At 40.9% G+C, this 24,738-nt stretch overlaps 1 protein-coding gene across 1 annotated transcript in view; it reads right to left on the reverse strand.

Annotated features, from left to right (window-relative positions):
• Positions 1-24,738, reverse strand: part of suclg2 (succinate-CoA ligase GDP-forming subunit beta) — a 100,773-nt gene that overhangs the window by 64,894 nt on the left and 11,141 nt on the right. The window contains exon 2 of the mRNA XM_079681629.1: positions 12,103-12,244. Coding sequence (XP_079537755.1) covers positions 12,103-12,244 — 142 coding nt within the window. The remainder of the gene's footprint in view (positions 1-12,102; positions 12,245-24,738) is intronic.

Below are 24,738 nucleotides of genomic sequence, written 5' to 3' on the forward strand. Positions count from 1 at the left end.
CAGATAAGAGACGAGAGGGCTGAAAGGGAAAGAGAGGTCAGAATGGGTGGGTAAAATGCAGAAGAAAGAACAATGTTGTTTTGACTTGACATTACCAGTTAATAGCTATGTAAATGAGCCCTAACACATTTAGTAGAGGTTATTAACATAATACTTATTTCAAACACTGGCCACGTAAACAGCAGCAGCATGGTTAATGGTTGCACTTCTGTAAAATGATTTTATTTTATTATAGTGTGCACAGAACAGATGAGTCATAAGTGTATATAAGGGGCACACTTACCAAATACTCCAATCAAATGAACAAGGGACAGTTCATTTAAACAATCCATTATTCTATGATTATGTTACTCTGGTCCTTTGCCAACTGCACATTTGCATTTACATTTATACAAAGTGGTTGAACACAAAGTGGCCAAATGTCACGACTCAGTGAGTAGAAGGTAAAAGCATTGACCAATCAAAACCAAACATCTGTTACACATCTTGCTAATAGATTAAAAGTATTCTTGTCAATGAAGCTGACACCATTAGAGCACAGGGTAAAATTAAGCCTTCTAAATGGTCAAATGTTCTTCCTCATCCCTCGAACAGCACATTTGGACCATGGTAGATTACTTTGTATCTGGGTAATAATGGATAAGGCCTATCAATTACTCCTGGGAACCCATGATTCACTTAAAGGTGACCTATCATGCAAAATGCACTTTTGTACGTCTTTGATACATGAATATGTGTCCCCGGTGTTCCAGGGAACTCACCAAGTGTCAGAAAACACAACCCACTCTATTTTCCTCCATACCCAAATCACTAAAAAAGGGGCTGCAACGGATCTGATACAGACTGATCCAGATTTGAACACTTCTATGACGTCACAGAAGTGGCCCTACAGCTATTGGGCCAACTCCACCAATCAGGAGGAGACAGCCACGGACATTGCCGTTTGAAAGCGCTGGAGACGCTGTAGTGCATATGCCAGGCCTGTAGATGGTGCTGTTCTCACAGAATCAGCCCATGCAAAGACAGTGTTCAATTGAGCGAAATGAGGAATGGCTAAAATGCATGATCTGTTTGGTATTTTGAAAAATAAAAAGTATAAATATGCCTTATATAGGTATGGTCCTACACTATATTATTCAAATATAGCATGATAGGTCCACTTTAATGTGAGCTACACATGACTTTCATGACGTTCCTGACTTAAGATGTTCACTCCATCTCTAAAGAGCCTTCCAAGTTTGTGAGTACCTTTTTATTATGCAGTTGTACTTTTTCATCCTACACTGACTGGCATTGTTGCAGGTTACCTCATTATAAGAAGAGATAGCTAACTCCTTGTGTCTTCCATTTCATGTCACTTGTTAGACGCTTTCATCCAAAGCAACTTACATACTCAATACTGTGGGCAATCCCCACAGGAGCATTTTGGGATGAAGTGTCTTGCCCAGGGACACAACGACATGCTGACTGCAGTGGGACTCAAACTTTCTATCCCCTGTCCAGCACACTATCCACTGAGCCACAGCCTTCCATGCACAGCAACTTACATAGTTGTATAACTCCACAACATATAGACCGAGTCCACCGGGTCTTATGTTCTCAGTTTACTTCCCCTCCTACACTGGCTCATGAGTTCACCCATTTGAAAAGGACATCATTACAGACGTGTTTCTCCTTTTCACCATTGCCGTCATAGTCGAGCTACAGACGTGTTTGCATTGGGAACAGCGGATTGTGCAATTATATACTCTCACAGATGGAAATGCCAAGTGGTATGGAGATGGCAACAATTCAAGTGAAATACACCCAAAGACGGAGGCTGCATATGCTTTTGAAGTTCAAGAACCCATTGTGAGATCAATAGATTGAGCAGCTGCCTTAGTGGCTTCCGTCCAGTAAACCAACGACAAGAGGACAAGGGTTCCAGCTGGTGTTCATACGCACACAAACACACATAGATATAAGAGGGTTGTCTTATCCCACACTACTTCAGACAAAGACAGAAGTGAAAGGGTCTTGGTTGAGCCAAATCTACTCCGCACTAGCTGCTACTGTCAGCGCTTTTCAGAGACTGCTTCATTTTCCGAAGGGGGAAGATGAAAGTGGTCTTAAAAGGCGATTGAAGTGTTGAGGTGCACAAGGCGTCTCTATCGGGTTCTGTGGAAGAAGAGGGAGGATGGGTCCGACCATGATCCATGTTTTAATCATGTTTGACAGTAGGGTATGTTAGCTTGTCCCTCGTTTAAAAGGAAATGGTTTGCATGTGTCCATAGGGTGTATAGTACAACTGTGACTTTCTGTGTTTCCACAAACGCATCATTAAAATGATGGGTTTGTCCAAACCTATTCGAAGTCATTGGTTGGAATGGTATTTCATGCAGAGAGCAGAGCATAATATCATTTGATGACAGAGGACCTAGATCTTATACAACACAGTTGTACAAACAAATCCAGGTAGCTAATAAGTGGAACTGAACTGGAGTGAATAAAAGAAAAGGCACGGCGAGAGAAAGCAATAGGAAAAAAATATATCACTGCAATGCTTCTTACAAATTCACTGCTCAATGAAGGATGAAATAGCCTTAATAAAACATGCAATTTAGGGCCAGTATTATCCAGATAATGGCCCCATCACAGAGCAAGTGTTGAGACAAAATTACATCAAAGAGGAACTGAAGCATGAATGTGCCACAGTAACATATCACTACTCAACGGCCACAATAGGGAAAGTCCTTCTAGAACGCACATCTTATTCCAAGAGATAAAAAACCACATGTATAGAAGCATTTCATATCAAATGTTTCTGCATTCTTGTGTCCCTAACCAGTTCTTGAATCACATATGTTAGGGATGTGTGGAAAGCTGAGACTCTTGTGAGTCCATTGAGCACAATTTCATAAACGTGTGACTATTTAAGGCCCCTAAGTAGCCATTTCAATGTGAGTAAAACTATTTGTATTGGATGTCTAAGGTAACCACAGCCTCATGAAACAGCTCCAAACTCCTGACCCAGGGCATTCAGATGATGTGGAGCTTTCCAAGGTATATATAAAACAAAAGGGATTTTTTTGTTGCAGTTTGAATAACAAAAGTACTTGCCTTCCAATCACCGATTGAAAGGCAATTGTTAAAGAAATCTTCAAATATCACATTTTGAAAACCAAAGTTCCTCAAAGTTTTGTGGCATTTATGTATTCTGGAGGGATTTTTGTATTTTTTTGTTCAATTGTATAGGTACATTTTTTTTATTTGGCACCAAAGCTGTGCAACAAATGGTGTAAATTCAAAACTTGAAGTATTTTTTGACACAGAATAGCATGGGACTGACCCATCTTACACTTCCATCACAATGTTCTAAGCACTTATCCAATTTCACAATGAATGAATGAAATTAGCATTGTTTTTAATATTAAATGGAACACAGCATATGCGTCCCGAGCCTAAAATAAGAAATGCAATTGATGTTCCATGTGTTCGCTACCTCACTTGAGTGACAAGCTAATGAAAAAGGGACATCTCTACAGCACATGTTCATTAAAAACCCAAACAAACAGTATGGAACTCCCAATGTCTACGCTGATGGTCAAAGTCCTCTCAGCCCTTCTTTATGGAAACATTTACCCAAAGCAGATGTGAATGAATACATAAATAAGGCATAGCATCTCCACTGGCATATGGGCCAGTTTGGTTGGAAGAGAGGAAACTATTAGGGAGGACTTGGTTGAGATGCAATCGTCACGCATGGATAAGGAAGCCCTCAGAGCGTCGTGTGGTGGTGCCCATGTGTGGGAGGGGTGTTTCTGTGACAGATGGTACAGGCTAGACATTGTGTTGGGTTAGTGAAGAAGCATATGGTACTCCCTAGATGATCTCATAAACCAGCACCAGACCCAGTCAGAGGCGTAAATGCTTCTCCACACCCTGCCAAAGAAAGCAGAACCCTCCATGTCACCAAGCAAAACAAATGGGGAGGCACAGCGAGAGTGTGAGCGTGGGCGTTATGCTGAATCTTATGCAACTTGAGCATTGATTTAACACCCTTACTAATAAACCCCTTATAGTTTAAAACTGTACAAATAAAGGCAAGCTATTGATGTATGATGTTGTTGTTTTTTCTGGCTATAACCAATAATTACCTGCTTTTTAAGACCAATACTTTTATGTAAAAACGATCATTTCAAATGTTTGTATTAAAGAAAAACCTTTAATTGTATTCATACATGAAGATGTAGGGAGCAAACATTGACAATTGAATATGTCATAGCTCCTACGTTATCAATGCAACTGACATCACATTTGCTAACACCAACAAAAGGACATTTCTGACTTCAGATTTCATACAGCTTTCCAGAATGTACATTGAAACACGTGCATTACAAATAGCGACGGTGCATAACGCCACCTAATGTATCGGAGAAGGAAAAACTTTTTTTTTAAGTCAATTCAAGAAACTTTGCCGATAATTTATGAGTTATAATTTCCTAATGGGTTTTATACATAGTTTTCCTGTTTTTCAGAGAATAAGTAGTTCAAAATGCATACAATTTGAATCTTACTGTCTACCTTTCTCACCACTTATATATTTCCATAACGGCGGAAAAGGCAGTAATGTACAAGAATGCATTTTAATGATTGCACAGATTAAGTTTGACCATATAATTATTGTAAGTGGGTTATCTTGTATACATCTGTGGTTAATAGAGACCTGCAACTGCGGTGCACATAAGTACATGTACAGTACCGCCCATTAACTTTTTTAGTCCACCCTGTAATAAAGGTGGGGTAGGTAATTCACTTCAGAAACACTTTTTGTTATATTCCATGAAAGCTCTTTACATCCCGATAGCAATGAATAAATGCTTTGACAATAAATACATACAAAATGTCATCTGTTAAAAGCAAGTCCAATTATCTGATTAACTGGATGGCCTACCTGCCTGTCAGCCTTCCATCTCGAGGGGCTCTGTAAGAAAGTCTGAAGGAAGAGGCAGATTTCTTTCGGTTGTGTACTTTTAAATTCTAGCGCACTCGAGCAGGTTTCTCCATTCTTACCTACCCTACCTTTAAGGAAACGTCTGGAAATCGTATAACTTCCCCGACACTCCAAAGCAGAAACATTTAGGATTTTATGGCAGGGAACTTCCCGTCTGTTCTCCCAGTTGCTGCCATGGTTACAGTGGCCCCGGCCCTCTACACACCACTGGCTCCTTCATGATGCCCTTGGCTCTGCGTCTGGGATATCCCGTGTCTCTCTACAGTTAGTGATCAGGAACACACTGGAAGTTTCTGGGAGGCCATCCAGCAGAGGGAGTCTCCTTTGCACCACACTGCACAATGGGACACCCATACCACTGGTGAGCGGATGAAGGGAAAGATCTAATTATCTCGACGAACCCTAGTCCGTTTTGATTTGTTTTGCGTTTTGCTTCAGGTTGGGCTGTTTAATGCCCTCACGCCTTGCTTTCAGCAGATATGGTTCACAGTGCAGCATCGAACTGCAAACTGGATTATGTGTATTCCAGGGTCCTATGTCTGTTTTTTAAGATAAAATGTCTACAGATATTATTGTACACACATCCGACTCAGAATGCAACACCTTTAAAAGCCACCACAGATCGAAACACATAATAAACAAGATATCTTGATAAAAAAATAATCTAAATGGGCAATGACATTTAATTAATGCCCTGACTCTGAAACATAACCAACGACGATTGGTCTCCCTGAGAAGTCTGGCACTAACACTACACATCACACAATGCACTTTGAGCCAGTATTGTGTGGAAAAGATGCTAGCTCCGTGTTTTACAATGAGAGCCGTCTCAATTTGCAGATCACAGGCCGGAGGCATAGAGGGGGTCCGAGCTGCCACAGAGAGCAGACAACTAAATGAGCAGAGTGAAATCACTTTAAGAAACACACAACGACAGTGTCCTTGGCCTTGAGCTCCTTTTATTTACACATCATATGAAGCACAGTGTCAGCCTCATTTACTTGATTTTAAGGGCTCTAGATAGAAGATCCCCAGCCGCCAGAAGAGAGAGCCTCTTACCTTTTTGGAAAACATGAACTAACATATATCGCATAGCCAAGAATTTTTTTTGGACGTAGAGACTAGTGTGTAACTCGGACAAAAACAGTTTGAGTGCCAGCCAAATGCATTCAGAGGGCTTTTGAGCATGCCCGCTTTAGATTGAAACTAATGCAGACACATTTGTCAGATGAGTAGATGCTACAGATCTGTCTTTCGCTGTCAAAAAACACAAGAACAACCACATCTCCATGCCTGTAAACACACACACCTGTCTCATCAATTAGTTTGTGTATGTCAAGTTAGCTCAGGGTTATCCAGTAAGCCAACATATCAAAATAACTATCCCTCTAATAAGCACACATGAGATTTGACAGCCATGCATACAAACTGGTCTGTTTACACTGAATATTCATAGCAGAGTGAAATAAATTAAATTCTTCCCACCTCTGTTGATCGTCATCTAGCAGGGATGTTGTGCTAAGCTCACACGCCGAGGTAGACGGAGGTAAATGCAAAGTGAGAGAAATTGAGGTAATTTTAGATGGAGAGAGGAGAAACACAAAGACACAGACAATGTAATAGCAACATCATTTGTCAAAGGAAAGCCAGTAGCATGACAAAGGTAACAAAAGACAACATATTCCAAACTCATCTGATATGAGGCGTACCCATACATACACAAGTATATGTTGCTCTCATTCATCACACGGGATCAACATGTGGCCAAGATAAGAATCCAAAGCAATGTTTTCTTTCATCGCTGCTTTGTCAATGAATGATGGCCGGGCGAGGCAGGAGGCATGATAGACATGAAAGGCTCTCGCAGCAAGGAAAAGGGAGGGAAGATGTGGTTTTGATTTAAAATTCAGACTGAAAATCCATCAAGATTTGCGCAACAGATGCATCTGTCATCCGGGTGGCGACACACAAAGTGGACTGCATAATCACATTCTCTTTGGCTGTACAGGGGCACAGGTATGTGTTTATTTGTGTGCATGTTCATGGCCGTGCATACGTGCTTCAAAAAAAGCAAATAACAAAATCTATTTTCATTACAGGACTTGCTTTGATATGTCAAAAGTGCTAGATAGCAACAAGGTTCTTGTGAAAAACCTGCATATAGTGTATATGTGTGTCAAACGGGTGGACTCAGAAAGAAAGGTAATTCAGTCGTGCATTCTCTGAAGCGATATGCCGTTATCGATTACATATTAAAGTAATGCAGACGGGGATCTACCAAAGGAGATAGCCTTCTCCACTGCCTTATACCCATAATAGGGTTCTTTGAACTACTAGTGAAAGTGATAATCTGCCTTTTAGGTAATTTACTTGAATTTTAGCATTTTCAGAAAGGAAATGGTTACAGGGCAACAAAAGGAAATGCAGTTATAACTGACAATAATCTATAGGAAATAGTTAAGGGATATATTGTTTTTTTTCCTTCTTATAAATACATTGCTCTATACCTCACCCATTTTCCCATCTATACTCAAAATATGAATTTGATTTCTAATTGTCAGGATTGTTTGTCCACCTCATAAACTTCATTTAAAAAAAATCTTTCCATTTTGAGTTCATTAAGTTAGAATTTTTTGTCAATTCCTTGTAATTTAGAAAAAGTTTCTGCTCCATTTCCACATTACCTTCTTGCTCACCACTTATGGGTACTTCTTATACTTATGTGTGAACTGAGGCCTTTTCTTTAATTGAAGTGCTCTGTTACTCAAGTCCTTGATTGTTTCATGCGCCTGATGACGCCCTGAGTGAAATGTGCTAACAAAAGGTACTTGAAAATAAATATGTATTTGATTTGGTGTTGGGTTACTTAAGCAAACATTTATAGCAGAATTATTCCGACCTCTTTTAGGTGAAAATATAGGAAGCACGGAAATAGAAGTACTCCGTAAGAGCATTGCATTACAAACATCAATTATTGATACTGCCAGAGAGAGTTACAAGTACTTTCCCCACTTACTGCTGAGGGGCAAAGCACATTGTCTTACCTCTATAGACCAGCCAGAACACTGATACATACATTATGTTAAGATGGTATCTATCCAAAAAATTGACAACTTCCCAAATAAGAACAAGAATATTAAACATTTTCCAACAAATATTTAGCTAATGAAGTAATATCATGCAATTTCTAAACCCAAAAGTTTATTTTCAAAACTGCAGGTTTACCCTTTAGCTGTCACCCACACACAAAGCTTAACTTATGAAACTAATGGATCTGGGTCATTGGTTTTGGACAGACGGCTAGAGTTGGAGTGCCATTCTTCCAGTGTCCCAGTGGAGCACACATTACAATCACTTTGGACTTTCTGATAACTCCCTGCATGGCTCACCCAGTGTGGGGCCCTACTTTCCATGAGCCATTAGCTGCTTGTGAGCCACCCATCTGCCACAATGTAAACCCTCCCCTGAGTTGTCATTCAAGTTAAAAGGGAATCAATGGTCCATGTCGGATATTCTTTTTATGTTTTGATAGGGAAGAAGAAAGATTTTAAGCTATTTGTCCTCAGCGGTAATAGACTAAATCAATCTGTGTCCACTTTAGAAGAGTTGGACCACTCTACGGTAGAGGAGAGGAGAGAGAAGAGTTTCTTTATAGCATAGCTGCAATTGAACTGTCAACTTAACCACTTCATGGTTAAGTGAGTGTAGCCGAGAGGAGAGTACTGGTTGGTGTGTGTGTTTATGTGTGTGTGTGTCCAGGTTTCATGTGGGCAAGCTTACTCTATGCATGTCATTCATCTGTGTCTGTGCTCCCATGCTTCACTGGCTCATTCTATTGTGTATGCGGGGAACCAGGGGCTCACAGCGGGATGTCAGCAGCACACAGAAATCCATTTGAGTCGCTCCTGGTCAGCTCAGATATCCCAACCGTCCATATCCCCTGCCATATTTGGTGTCCTGCACAACTCCATCCAGGGCTAGCTTCACTTTCTTCCTCTCCCCTCACCTCACCCTTGTAGTCCGAGCTTCACGGTTTCAGTTTGCATTTGAAATCCTAACTAAAGCAGTCATTGATATCCCCAGAGCACGAGTTCTACACATAAATACTGAATGATTGGTAGGAATGTTATCAAAAGCTTAATATGGAAGGGTGTAATATCATAATCGCATTAAGTGCTACACTATATTTGGTAAAGGCATAAAAGGTTATTTGAGAGAGAAGAGAAGACATGGCCTTCAAACTTTACGAAATGGAATTTGCTTGGTCCCCATAGTGGGGGAGGAGGGTACGAATCCTTGGTCCATTTGCAGATGTTCTCCCCTCTGTCTCCCCGTTTCCACTCTCCACCATAAAAGGCATTAGTTATTGAAATAAATATTTTAAAATATAACTCCTTGTTTGGTACAGATCCTCCACAAATCACACCATGAACATTTGAATATGAGGTTTAAAGGTTGCGTGGTAGATAGTGTTTAAAAGATTATCATTCCCTTAAGTATGCAAATTGTATCCCAATTGAAATATCAGGCCATACAATAGCAATTACTTATTTTCTCCAGCCAACACACATTCATGTGAGAGCAGGAAAAGACACTGTGTGAAAATGAATGAAATGGATGAACGCTTTATTCGTGTGCCAGCAAAAGTCACAGCATACACAAAGTGTGAAAACCACACACTGACCAAAGCTCAATGCACAAATGGAGATGAGAGGATAAAGTAGCTCTGTGTTACGCAGTGGGAATAGATTAACTAAGCCATCTGAAAATTACAGCCAGAGCTGCAACATTTCCTGTTATCGCATGTTTCCAATTCAGCTGGGAATTTAGTCATTTGATTGAATGCACAATTGTTGATTTTGACTATTTAACACATGTCTTGTCAATTTCTGGTAAGTAATACAGTGCGAGAGAGAGAGTGGAAGTTCTCTGCTACTGAGCTTGAAATATTGGTTGAAGAGACCAATAAAACTTTGCTGAACTGCAGTTGTGCAATTACCTCTACCTCAGTGGACGACCTGCAATGATAAATCACTTCCTGCCCTCATTTGTGTAAAGTTCCTTTCCCTTTGCACGTACAGTATTTTAGAGTTCAATATAGAAACGTCCTAAAATATGTTTTACAATAAGCCACACATGCAACTCTTTTTGCGATGCCACTTTCCAGTTGTCATGAAAAGACAGCCCCGTAACTATACGCTGTGGCTCAGGGGGGAAATGGGCGTCTACCAATCGAAGTGTGAGTGTGTTTGTTTCAAAGTGTCCTGGGGAAGACACTCAACCCAAAATGTCTCTTTTAGGAATGCCTACCTACGCTATTAAAGTGTATGTACCGGTAAGTCTCTTTGCATAAAAGCTCAAATACATGTTATGTACTGTAAATGCTATCTGACTTGTTAGCATTTAAAAGAGTATCACAAATCCTGAGCTAAAAGTTATTAAACCTTTCAGTTTTATTAAACCATCTGTTCTCTTCTCAAACCTTAAGTTTTCTGCTCCTCCATTTCCCCCTCTACAATATAGGCACTGTCATGAAAATATATGTCCTCTTTCTCCTATTCAGTTTATCTTCGTCTGCATCGTAGCAAGGCCACGGAAAGCAATGCCCCAGGCGCTGGAGCCCAAAGGCAGCACGAGTGGCACATCGCTGGCTGACAACCAACCTGAACACACCATCAGAAAGCCACTGCTGTGGTTGGAGAGGACGCTAAATAAAATATAGGCTGTATTTGTGTGGGAAGAAAGTAGAACAGGAAAGGTAGGAGCAGGGAAAGAACAGCTATGTGTGGGTGCATACAAATGTGTGTTAAACTATCTTTGTCCATGTGGGTATCATTTATTTGTGAAGATTTGTGTTACAAGAATAACATTAAGAGTTTCAGTCACCTCCCTGCGTGGCTTTGTGTGAGCATGCGGGGGCAATAATCCAAAATGTAACTAAGGATTAAAACTAATGCGTGAAAAAAATGAAATAAAACAAGAGAAAATGCAAAACGTGAGCAACAGAACACGAGAGGCTGTGAAACAAATTAGCGCGGATGAGTGTGTGATGAAAAGCCGAGCAGGCAAAGCCACTAAGCTCAGAAGACACCGCCTCCCGCAGATAAGCAAACAGAATTAAGACGAGATTAAACTTGATAAAACTTCAACCCTGATTAACCACGGCCATTTGCACCTCATGTAGCAGGTCTGCAGAGCCAAGCAGCACAAATAGGACGGTTAAGGTTCCACAGTGTGCAGCAGTACAATCACACAGTGATACCAACCAGACCACAGTTTGGTTATCAACACTATAGGAATATCTTGTGTTAGAATCTATACCTAACATTAAAATACTTCAGGGAAGGGTTACTGTGTGCCTAAATCAAGTAGGACTTCCTTTTCAAAAAACGTTATGTCTTGCTGGAGCAAAGAGCACCAGAAAATAATGAGGACGTGTCTACACTTCTTCTCCTTTGAGTCATCTTTTGGGCAGTTTTACAATATTTTGAATTTTCATTTCTGCTTGTCGACATCAAACACCGCTGTTACACAAAAAGCATTCAAAGAAAACAGGATATCCTGGAATATGCCTCAAAGTATATGTTCCCTAACTCAGATGTCATACGAGATTTACAGCCTCGCGGTTGTATGCCTCCGCCAACTCGTCAAGTTGCGGTTTACATCAACGAGTGTCCAAAGTGTCAGCGCTTACTCATTCAAAGTAAACATTTCCCTAATTAGGGTCGGAATTCTTGATTTGTGGACAAGTGTGTTTTCGATTTCGCGCTGACTTTTTGACCTTTGTCAACCAAATTCAAATCAGATCATCCTTGAGCAGATGAAGAAGAAATTCCCTCCAGGCGATTCAGAGATATCACGTTAATGAGAAGGGAACGGCATCCTGAAAACACCCCGGCAGGACATTGGTGAAATGCATGGCATATGTGTGTGTGTGTGTGTGTGTGTGTGTGTGTGTGTGTGTGTGTGTGTGTGTGTGTGTGTGTGTGTGTGTGTGTGTGTGTGTGTGTGTGTGTGTGTGTGTGTGTGTGTGTGTGTGTGTGTGTGTGTGTGTGTGTGTGTGTGTGTGTATAGGGTGTGTGTGTGTAGGGTGTGTCCCCTCTACTCACTGAGTCTCTTTGCAGCCTCCAGGGCTTCGGAAGCTGTGTCGGCCACGTAGAAGCGCTGGACTGCCACGCCATTCTCTTGCATCAGCTTCTTGCTCTGATACTCCTGAAGATTCAGCCATCTCCTGGGACTCAACCAGGTGCACTGGAGGGGAGGGGGGGGGGCAGAATGAGGAAGTGTGATTTGTAACTTAAGTGAGAGAAAGGTAACAAGGTTCTATAAAAGGTACACATCTCGAGTGTTCCATCATCTCTAATATTAACTACATTTCCCTTCGGCTCCACATGTCTCCGACACATGTCTCACATGTAGCACATTCTTTCTCCTTCTTCTTCTTTCCAGCTCTTTTTCCTTTCCCCTGTAATAAGGCAAGCACCCGGGCCTAAGCTACAGGACAGCTCTGGAGCTGTTCGCCCCATCAGCAGACACAGGCCGTGTCAGCTCAAGCTGTTGTTGCTATTAAAAAAGGAAATTGGCTTTTTTAAATGTGACGGAGAGACACAGGCTGCATTAGAGTTGCAATCCTTCCACAGCAGCAAACACCACAAAGTCTAGCAGTGTGAGCTTGTGTGCGTGCATGCAAATGTTTTCACAGGGAAATCTTCGGGGAGTCGTTAAGGAGAGAAAGGCCATTAAAGTAAAGGGGAAACAAGGATTGAGACGTAAATAATGGCTCGGCGTGTAAATGATTCTTCAGCGCGAGCATTTCCGCACCCAGCGCAGATTAACATGATAATAACATCAGCGCTGCACTACATGATGTTGTTTAAGTCAATTTGAACTGACCTACTGTAAGTCTGTTTGAGCTACACATTAGTTATTTGAGGACACAGGCATGAGGAGAACATGTGCACATTATAATACAGACAATGATGATTGTAATGCTGTTATTTAGTTTTATTACCCACCATGCTACATCAATACAGCAAGATCCAATGTTCCATCACACACTGTGCTTAAGTCGTCACGGTCGATATTCTGCTCTTAACAACAAGCATTAGTTATTTTTTAAAAGAAGTAGCCAACTGCCCCAGGTGGGTTTTGTGCTTAACAGTGGGAAAAATACATTTATGTGGAGACAAACACAAAACCTAAAATATGGCAATAGCATCAAGTGGCGCACCACACCTTGAAATTGATTCTGCTTCCTTTGAAACGGACTCAGGAAAATCATGGCAGTGAATGAGACTGTTTTGAAAGAGCAGACAAAGATGGACCACCTGTTCCAACATGAATCCATTTTACAAATAATATAGTGCTACTGTGAATGATTACATAACCTTAGATTTAGTCTCTAAGGAGTATGGTGTTGCGAAAGTAGTTTGATCAAATAATCGTATTTAAGAAACTTTCACACCGAAGCAAAATACTTTCTAAAGTCGGAAATTGGACAATGGCAAAACAGACCCTTTTTGTTATAAGCAGAATTGTCAACAATTTTGAAAAAGGAAACAAATAAAACTTCATACAAACACAATATGAAATATCTTTCAGATCTTCATCATACCAACTTTAAATGTAGGGTAGGTAATGGCGCATTTCCACTGCAGCGGGTAGCCCCGTTTAAGCCTCCTTAATCGTCCTCAAACGGCCAGGCCAGTTTTTGGTGGCCTTTCCATATAGCGTAGCACCGGCTAGCGGGTACTTTTTCCGGCCCCATAAAATCGTGGTTCTATCAGGCCAGGGCTGAACTAGTGACGTCAACACTCTTGACTGCTGATTGGTCAGAGAGAGTCGTCACAAGATCTGCATCTCGTCTTGCTATACGCAGCCTACTTTGAAACATCACTTTCCTTCTTGCTGTGATAACGCCACACACCAAGAAACAAGTAAACGATCGCTTCCACATCCTCCATTGTTGTGTGTGTTTTGTGAGTTGTGTCGCATTGAAGATGACGCCACTGCAGTTCTACCCAGCGTCGCTCTGCCCAAAAAGCCCGCCAAAAAGCCGATCGCCCCTACTACACTGCGTTGCTACCCCAGGTCCTAAACTGTAATGGAAATGTGCCACGCCCTCGGACGGCCAGCGAGGCAGCCCGAGGCCTGAGCGAGGACGCTTGGCCCGTCTACACTACAGGCATCAAAAAATGCTTTCAACGCTTCGCCCATTCACTTGAATGGGGTGACGTAGAAGATTTTTAATCTTCGCCGAACTGCATTGTGGGGAGCATGGCATGGCTTTGCAAGCATCACAAGCATCTATCGGCATCAACTTTTGAGGCTCGATGCTTGGCATCAGCCAATCAAATCCCGTTTATGCAAATCCCGTCAGTGCAAGCGCAGCCAATCAAACCGCGTGCAAGCTGGGAGAGCCAGACCGCAGTTCATTTCCTCATATTCCAAACGAGATATTACGGTAGCAAATCACCCGGTTCTTTACGAACAGAACTATTTACCGGGATACAAACCGGAGGAACCAGGCATGGAGGGAGGTGGCAGAGAGTGGGTGAAACTGGTAGGTTTTCGCCTGTTTGGGGAGTTTATATCCAGTTTACTTCGTTTTAACATTGCTATTGCTTTGTATGTCGGGGGCGGGAGATTCATGTGATTGGTTGTTGGTCGCGTTGCTCGCAAAAAATCGCCAAGCTTCAGACATGCCCAGCTTCAAGATTTTTTGATGCCTGTAGTGTAGACGGGCCGTTAGGGACGCTTAAACGGGGCTACCCCCGCTGCAGTGGAAATGTGCCATAATAAACTTCAGAAACACTTTTTGCTATATTCCATGGAATGCTCTTAACATCCCGATAGCAATGACTATATTAAATGCTTTGACAATAAATACATTAAAAAATGTCATCTGTGGAAGCCGTGGCGCTGTAAAAAGCACGACCAATCATCTGAGCCGACCCGGCTAAAATAACTGGATGGCCTACCTGCCTGTCAGCCTTCCATCTCGTGCAGATTTGTTTCCGGTTGTGTACTTTCAAATTCTAGCACACTCGAGCTGGTTTCTCTATTCTTACCTACCTTTAAATGAGCACAAATTATTAGAAATAGTTTTTACAAAAGCCTAATTTGTATTGTTTGCTCTGACAGCTGCAGACTGAATCAGCAGCGCCACTTCAGCCCAGGCTTTGAAGTTAGAAAATATTTCTCCAAGGGAAGTGATCAGAAGTCGGCAAGAACAAGGAAACGATTCATTCACCGATACTTTAAAAAAAAACGGGAGAAAATCCTGCAGCATACACTGGACTACTGGTGTTTTCTATTTTTCCAAATGTAAAGAAAGAAACGAAAATCAGGTCTTATGCAAATTAATGTATTCAAATTTCAGTGAGCAAACCCCAAGATTACCTTGCGTGTGTTTGCATTTGTGCATAACAAACACATCTACGAACATGTATATAATCCACTGTATTTACAATGAAACAACAAAGAAGGATGTCAAGACTGGAGAAACAAATACAGAGGAGCTGATCAACAACTGACATGTTTGTCTCTGCATGCATCAGGAATGAAAAGAAGAAACTGAGAAACCAAGATGCTTTGATGGATGTGAGTCTGCATGTACATGTAATGAGTGTGTGTTTTCTGCTGCGATTGGGATATAACAAGACTACCTTTAAAAGTCGTCCATCACGCTATTGTTCAGGAGTGGAAAATAATCGGAACAGAAGGTTAGAAGTAGAACGGGGTGTATTTGTCAACATCTCTCAACCATTTAGAGACGGAGGGATTGAAATGTAGCCCTGACAAACCCTTAATAGATATAAGTGATTAAAGGCTAATGAGTTTGACATGGCCACTGCCAAACTCTTTACCAATAAAGAACTAAGCTCAATGATCAACGAGGCTCCACGGTAAACCAAACCGCAATTCAGGTACTCACAATTCATGGCCGAACCAACGCGCTCAGAGCCACAGCAGCACACTGTATTAGCATGCTTTCTCTATTTCAGCTCTCGCGGGGGGGGGCGGGGCTGTCAGTAGACTTCATTAGACTGAAAATGGGTTGTTTTCTAGAAGAACAGTGCATGTTGATCCATATTGGCCTCTTCTCTCGCATAACTGAATACATTAATGAGGGGCATCTGCGGGTCACCTCTGCAGTCTCGTCTGCGTACTATTCATACGTTTCAGTTACAGCAGTCTATATGTATGCAGGGGAGACTATGCTTTAAAGTCTATTACTCGTAGCGCTCTATAGCAGCTGATACTGATGATGTGACTCTTGCCGGAGTCTCGAGGGGTTCACAGGCAGGGCAAAAGGGATTTATATTAAGGTCTGCATGCATGGCGATAAGAAGAATAGAGGAATTCAACAAAATACGAAGAAAATGTAAACTGAATTTGGGAAAACCAAAACAGATTTGGACATAGTGGATCTCTATCGGCCTGGCTTCCTGTTGTTCCGGAGGTGTGTGTGTGTGTGTGTGTGTGTGTGTGTGTGTGTGTGTGTGTGTGTGTGTGTGTGTGTGTGTGTGTGTGTGTGTGTGTGTGTGTGTGTGTGTGTGTGTGTGTGTGTTTTTGAGAGAGACTTCAAGCCAATTGCTCCTACCTCAATGTCCACTTTAGCAGAACATATTCCACAGCCTTAACAAGCGAAGCTGCCAAACAAGTTTTCTCTTATTTGACTGCTGTCAGGTACCTGCAGGGCCTTCCCTCTCAAAACACCCACTTCCCTTGCCATTCAACCTGTTAGCCTCGGGAGGATCAGCTCTGCTGCCTGGCTGCCTGCTCCCACTGTCAGTGTACATTTTGGTCTGTATTTGACTAAAGAACATGGCAGCTGACAGCCTGTCACAGGACCAGATAACACCTTCTTTCAACAGGAAGTATCATTAGAACATACGAAGACATATTAACTGACACGCCTAGCTATTTGGATTACATTTTCAATTTGTACAATATTACATAATCTACTATGCTAACATTATCCAATTGTTATTTGTATAATATGATGATATTATTAAGAAAACGTGTTGCCATGTAATGTACAGGAAGAAGAAAAACGTGTAATTGTCCCTATGCTTGGTTCATTTTGTAGTTAAATGCAACATTGTGGAACCTTTGGAGGGTAGATGAACCACTATAAGCTCAAAGAAACAATATAATAATGAACTAACTCTTTGTATAGATATGAATGGTGAAGACAGAAAGAAGTCAAACCCATATAGCATGGTTAAAGAGACCCTGTATACCCCTCGCACTGAGGACACTCCCCTCTGAAGAGCAGGAGAGAGGGCGCAGTGAACTGAAGTAAACACGTAGAGAAGTATAAGAAATATATACAGGCAGTATGAAATTGGCAGGCCAACCTATTTAAATGTAAACTGAAAGGTAAAAGAGACTAATTTGATAATCATAAAAACTCCACTGCTAACAGAAGCAAGAAGAAGTGAAACCATGCGAGTCAATACAGAAAAAGTAATATTTAAAGGTGACCTATCATGCAAAATGCACTTTTGTACGTCTTTTATACATGAATATGTGTCCCCGTTGTTCCAGGGAACTCACCAAGTGTCAGAAAACACAACCCTCTCTATTTTCCTCCATACCCAAATCTCTAAAAAAGGGTCTGCAACGGATCTGATCCAGATTTGAACACTGCTATGACGTCACAGAAGTGGCGCTACGGCTATTGGGCCAACTCGACCAATCAGGAGGAGACAGCCACAGACATTGCCGTTCGAAAACGCTGGAGACGCTGTAGTGCATATGCCAGGCCTGTAGATGGTGCCGTTCTCACAGAATCAGTAATAAAATGCAATAAAATGCATGATCTGTTTGGTATTTTGAAAAATAAAAAGTATAAATATGCCTTATGGTCCCACTATATTGTTCAGATATAGCATGATAGGTCCACTTTAAAGAAGAATACAGAAAACATGACCTGCCGCTCAGATAAAGGGATCGATGTGTTATAAACAGCAGTACACAAACTACTGGTGGGTGACAACATGTGACCTGAAAGCCACAGCCATAGTCTAAATAGGTCAAGAAAATCTTCTCTCTTTAAAAAAAAAAAAATCCCAATTCCTGCCTAGATTAGCACACATTGTAGATAAAGATGCAGGGATCACATTCCCAAACCTGTCAACTAGGACAAACCAATACACATCAGTTAAAATGGCTCCCCTGCATAACAGAAAAAGGGAGGTTGAGGATGAAAAGAGCTATGCAGAATTCCTAAAATAGCAGCTGCTGCTTACTGGAGAAGTCAAGTGGAGCTTGGGGTGTCCCTTCAGGCCCTGACAGTTACCTAGGGCCAAACACCAGCAAATGGAAAGGAACCTAGGGCACGTTTTAGTATGCACCATAGACAATTTGTTTCAAAGATGGCTCTCTAACAACAACATGGCATCATATGCAGCCAGCCTGCACGTAACCAGCCATCCTGTGAGCTATTTTTACTTTACAGCTGTCTGCTCGTGACCTATAATGGTGCTATAAAAAAGTCATGATAATATATTGATAATCATACGTTTTGATAGCTCTTTTTTAAATACAGTAACTGCTTTACACTAAAAGAAAGTTGGAGAGAAACTGTCAAGGTTGCTACAAAGAGCTAACATGAAGAACTCTATTTATCTATATAACCTATTTTTCAGCTGATGTAGTCTTTGTAACCTCGTTACTTAGTTGCTATAACACTGCTTTGTTTCTTTTGTTGCCTTCATCTCCTATCTACCACTTCCAGTTTAACATTGGTAGACAAATACAGATATATGGATAAGCAACAAAGCAGCTGAGTAAGTAGCTGACTGTGTGCCAAAGTCAACATGTAGTCTTATATTAATGGCAAAGAAATAAAGTGTAACTGTAGTCTTCTAGAAGTGAAGTGTTCACTTAGATTTGTCCCCTAAAAGTCTATATACAAGCACATTACATGCATGTTCTGACATATATTATATTTCCAATTTGTTTGAAATGTTTATTGTGAGTAATGAACCCAAAGAAAGTGTTCCGCAGTGTGGAGAACTGAGCTCCCAAACTAACAAACCAAAGCTAATTTGCCAACCGGCTAGCAGCTGCCATGAGAACACATTGGGGATTCAGCCCAAAAATCTAATCTGAAACAAATTGCAATCTTTTACTTTGATGCGCCATGATAACTCCTGAATCTAAATGTTTTTGTCAGCATTTTTCAGGCATGTAATTGTTGTAACTATGTTCAAAGTGCATTAAATAGCAATAAGAAAAGTGAGGGTGCCAGTCATATCAGAACATTAGGAGCAAGAACGAACATATGAAGTGATAATATGAATGAAATAGTATGTAGGTGTTGATATTAGAGATTGAAAATGATGTTGACTATTTTAATTGTTCTGCCATTTGTAATGATCTGACAGATGACAGGAATGCATGAGTTTGTAATTGAACATTTCCAACTTCACCTGCGGAGAAATCACACGCCGATTTTTGTATTCGATTATGCTCCGATTGTGGCAAGATGCCAAACCACAGTTATTACTGAGCAGTGAATTGCAACAGTAAGTCTTTCTCTCTATTGTGTACTTCTCCTCGTGCTTTGACTTTTTGACATTCTGCAGGTATTCTTACTTGAATTCGTAATTAAAAAGATGGAGGGAGGCTTGGTATTACCGAAGCTGTTTGTGGAATCTGTCACTACAAAGTCAAGCAGTAGTGTAGTACAACCTGCATACAGGCACATCTGGCCCGACACCATTCAAAGGTAAACTATGGGTGAGAAAACACAGAGTAAGGAAACAGCAGGCAATCTGTTGCTACTGTAACACGTTCTTTAGGAGACGTTCTCATTATTTATGAAAATAAATCCTTACAGTAAAACAATGCAACAACATGCTTATATCTTAGAATCAAATGACTTCAAATATAATTGAAAGAACAGAATGTTTTATAATAAGGTGTGAGGAGATATATAAGCGTCCAGTGAAAGACAGCATCTTACTCTTTAATCATATGTAAAGATCATTCGTCAGCCTCCCATTAAATAGGTGTTAGTAATAGGGATGGGAACGATTAATCGAATATTCGAAATTATTCAGGTATTCAAATAATTATTCATGTATTCGAATATGAGTTATGAATATTTGTATAATTTTTTTGTTTTTGTTTTTGGTAGTGATGCCTAAGTTGATTACATATTATCAAATTGAATAATTCAATGTATATATATATAAACACGACAGTGCCATAGCTAAATGTGTTAGTTGACGTCTAAATGTGTGTTTTGCTCCGCTCACCGGTCCCTCACAGCGGGCAGAGCTGCAGGTGCTGGTCTCTCTCTCTCGGGTCCGGTTATACTTCACTCATGTTTATGTCCAAATCCATCAGATCTAGCTAGTTCTAGCCAATGATATGGCTGCTGCCCCTCCCTACACGCAGATCACGCAGACTCAAACCTCATCTTATGCCCAAATGTGGCGCAAATGCGCTCCGCAGCCGTTGAGAGGTTCCGGCGCTAACAGTTCATGAGCGTGCTCCCCCGCCCCCTGTCAACACTCGCGACACATGAGTGGCCAGCCTAAACAACAATAAGCGCTGCTTGGCAACCGTGTGTGGCGGCAAAGTACATAGAAATGTTGACAGGAGAGATTTTGTTTTGCCGGTATCAAACATATTTTACCAGTCATAGGGGGTAATTATTTACACTCTAAGAAGAGTCCTACACAACAGACATGGCGTCAAAAAGGAGTAATGTGTGGAAATATTTCGACCGGGTTAGTGAGTGCGGTGTAGAGGTCAAACTATGCCAAATTAAACATATATACACATGCTATACCCGCAACCTCCGTTCCAGCTGAGGGTCTTCTCTACAGCTGGGCTGATTGTGAATAGCCTCCGCACATGAAAGCTGTAGGCCTATAGCTGTCAGACTGTGATCACCAGTTCAATACATTTGACAAATTCGACTTGGTTTCTACACTTATTTGAACATGTATGTATTTATTTTCAAAAATTATTGAAAAAAAATTAGGTACATTTTTTTTTTTAAATTATGAAAACATTTTAGAACATTTCTTTTTACCTAATTTTTTTTTTATTTTTATGGGATATGTACATTTCGGTTAACCGGTTAACCTTTTTTGGGGGGGTTGAATATTCGAATATACATTTGCTTTCAAATTCCCATCCCTAGTTAGTAAAAGCATCACTAAGCATGCAAAGTAGGGCTGCTCGATGACAAAAATCCTAATCTCAATTATTAAAAACGATTATCCATTTACTTTGAAAACATCAATTTATGGAAAAAAGAAAGGTGTAGTATGTTTTTAACAGTTGATTACCCTGAACTTTAAGTATAATTCAATTGAAAAACCAATACAATTTTTTTTTTAAATAAATAATAATAAAAAAACATTAAACTTTTTTTTTTATTTCGATAATGTTGTTTTCATTATCGTTGCAAGCCAAAATCGTTATTGCGATTAAATACGATTAATTGAGCAGCCCTAATGCAAAGTGCACCCCCCACCCCCATTTGACTTTATTACTAGAGTCACTACTTTACTTTTTTTTAGGATATTTCAGTTCACTAGCAGAAGGCGGCCTTAGGCAAAGTGTAAACTTCTAACTTGTTAACACCTTCTGCTTGTAATTGCTAGCTAGCTGGTACAGTGCGGGGTGCAGCTAATCGAGCAGTTTTCATTATTTTTTTTTAAATCACCTTTCATCATTAGTTAACTTGCTGGATCGGTAAGTTAGCACATGGCACATTTCACATTGTATGTATTCCGACAAAACAGAAAACAGTTGACTTTTTTTTGGCAAAATAATGTATTATGTACATATTAAGGTTAGGTTTTACCTGCATATGGTAAATGCAGCACTAGGAGATGATCAGATCTTTCCATTTAATTTAAATGAGTTCCTGCTAATTCCCTTAAAATCGTGATAATTTCCATGACATTTTTCCACGTTGAAAAAGCCTTTCTTCAACCCTATTTTGCCTTTTCCCCAAATCATCTCTAGAGCCCACTTTCAAATAAAAGCTTGAAAATCCCCCAAATTCTTACAAAAAAAGGAAAACTTCCCGTGTTCATAAAAATATTAGGAGAAAAATCACCAGGATTTTTTTTTTTACAAGACACAGAGTTCTAAAACAGAACATTTTTCCTCCTTGGAAAATTGATAAATCATCAATAGATCCCCTTACTCCCCATATAATTCACCTTTTCCAAATTCCATAGAGACTAATCGTAACCAAAATGATGTCTTCCACTCGCAGCAATGCTTAGTGTTACCAGATATTAAACTGCTGAGGTCTCAACAGGAAAGGTATAATAATAGGGGAGTGTTGCCGTGGAAGAAAGCAGTTGAGTTAGCGGTGAATGGCAGCATTGCATCGAGGCAGGCAGCTGCCTTCCGTCCCCTGAGACCCTCTCTCTACAGTAATTATCATCAGCAGCACTCTAGAGACAATCTACCCTGTCCGTCCACATATACTGTTCTACTTTAAAGTTCCCATGTCATGGCCATTTCTACTGATCATAATTCCATTGTTGAGTTCCACTAGAATAGATTTACATTGTTCAATGTTCCAAACTCACATTGGCTTCTCATACAGTATCTCTGTATAGTATGTGTATTCACTATAGTGTCCTCTGATTGGTCAGCTTGCTGCTGCGATGAGCTGACAGTGTGAGCTGGCTTACTGGTGTGGTTTCCTGCTTGCTGCGAGACAGCGCGATTGGACGCGGGAAGGGGGGGGGTGCTGAGGGGGCTGCAGCAGCCCCAACTGCGAGGCTCCACTCGCACCCGCATCCCCCCCCCCTCTGCGGCGCACCTACAGTGTAAGCGCGCCACAGTTTCGCCACACTGCGAGGCTCCACTATCACCTCCCCCCCACCAGCGCATCACATTTTCGCTGCTAAAGAGTGTGTGTGTGTGTGTGTGTGTGTGTGTGTGTGTGTGTGTGTGTGTGTGTGTGTGTGTGTGTGTGTGTGTGTGTGTGTGTGTGTGTGTGTGTGTGTGTGTGTGTGGAGCTCCACGGATTGGTCCATTTGGGTCGTCGTTACGTCACTTAGTACCAGGAAGAAAAAGAGAAATCTCCAACGAGGCGTTCTGGAGCAGCATAGACAGGTCTTTTCTGTGTTAGTTTTACTCGCTACAGGGTGTACTTTGAGGATTTGTGACTCTGCAGACCGTTTACATGCATAAAAAGCTACATAACACACAAGGGTAATAACCGGAAAAGCATGACATGGGACCTTTAATACACCCACACACACGCACAAAGACAACAATATACAAACACGGGATGTACTGTGCACACTGGTGAAGACGCACTATGGCACAAACAAATTTGTAAGCTCTGACATAGGCCCTGGATGGCATAAATATTCTAAGCAAGCTCCCCTACACACAAAAGCACTCAAGAACTTTCTCCTGAGTTCATCCAAGTGACGAGAACTGGGGCATAGTAGCAAGAGAGAGTTGGAGCCAGGGCAATGATAAACAGCTGCATTATTGTTTGGAGATGATGAAAGCAAGGGAAACAAAGACTTTTAAGGAACAGGTCTAATTTATTGTGCAAATCAACATTGACAGGATCTCTCTGGAGCACTAATGGCATAAAAAACTAATAGAAAAAATAAGAGCGAGCCGGAACATGGAAATGAAAGCATTCACATTATTAATGAATCAATAAGCAAAGCTCCTTTCGCTTTCAAGCTTTTGTTCAAATCAGTCTTTCTGACAAAGTCTCAAAACACCAGAGGCGGGTTCCAGAAAGGTCCACAAAACACGTACCTGACTTTCCTTTTAGCTCGGGAACACATGCACTTTAAGTAGGTTAAAATATACCATCACTGAAGAAATATAATGTGACACCACTCTAATAACAGTCTGTGATCATCTCCATTATGTCTTACTCCCTTGAAACTGCATTTCGGGTTAGATTAAAAGCGATATAAAGTCCAATTAAGTAGATGAGGAGGAAGCTGCGGTCACATCAAGGAAACACTTCTTCCTTGAAAGAATGTTGCTGTCAGCGGGCTTGCAGCAAGTCTTGACATTCAGCGAGTGATTTCAAAATGTCACACACCGTAGATGAGGTGGACGCTAACCTTTTGTTTCTCTCTTTAAAAAGGTTTTCTTTTAAAGATATATTAAATATTATACAAAAAAAAAAAAGTATTGCAAATTAAAGTGCACCTATCATGCTATTTTTAGTTATACAAATATATAAAAAACATGTCTATGAAGTGTTTTGCTCAAAATACCAAACAGATCACCCATTCTAGCCATGCCTCATATCCATCTATTTCACTTCCTGTTTCAAAAGTGCTGATTTGGGGTATAATTCTTAAAAAAGAAAAAAGAATAATTTAAAAAAAAAAAAATGGAGGGGTCTGAGCTCATGCGGGACCCGGCAGCTACTGTCTAAACTAAATACTGCCGTGATGAAACGCCATATCATGGATTATCAAGGATTATTTCTGAAACAGTATGGAGCTCAAAGGCTTTCTCTCTTACCGGTTATACCACAAGGTGAGTTCCTTTTTATTCCTGCTTCTTCACACACATGCTCTGTGCAGTACAGGTTAGCTCTGAGTGTTAGCCATGCTAATGTAACATGCACCGACCAAATTACGTCCAAAACAGTCGGGCATTGTTTCTGATAGCAACGTTTCTGATAGGGCCGTGGGTGTAAAGCCAGCCTACATTTCCGATATTACGTCATATCGGACGCAAATCTGGATCAGCTCCGT

Source organism: Notothenia rossii, assembly GCF_949606895.1.
Source record: "Notothenia rossii genome assembly, chromosome: 5".
Lineage (NCBI taxonomy): Eukaryota > Metazoa > Chordata > Actinopteri > Perciformes > Nototheniidae > Notothenia > Notothenia rossii.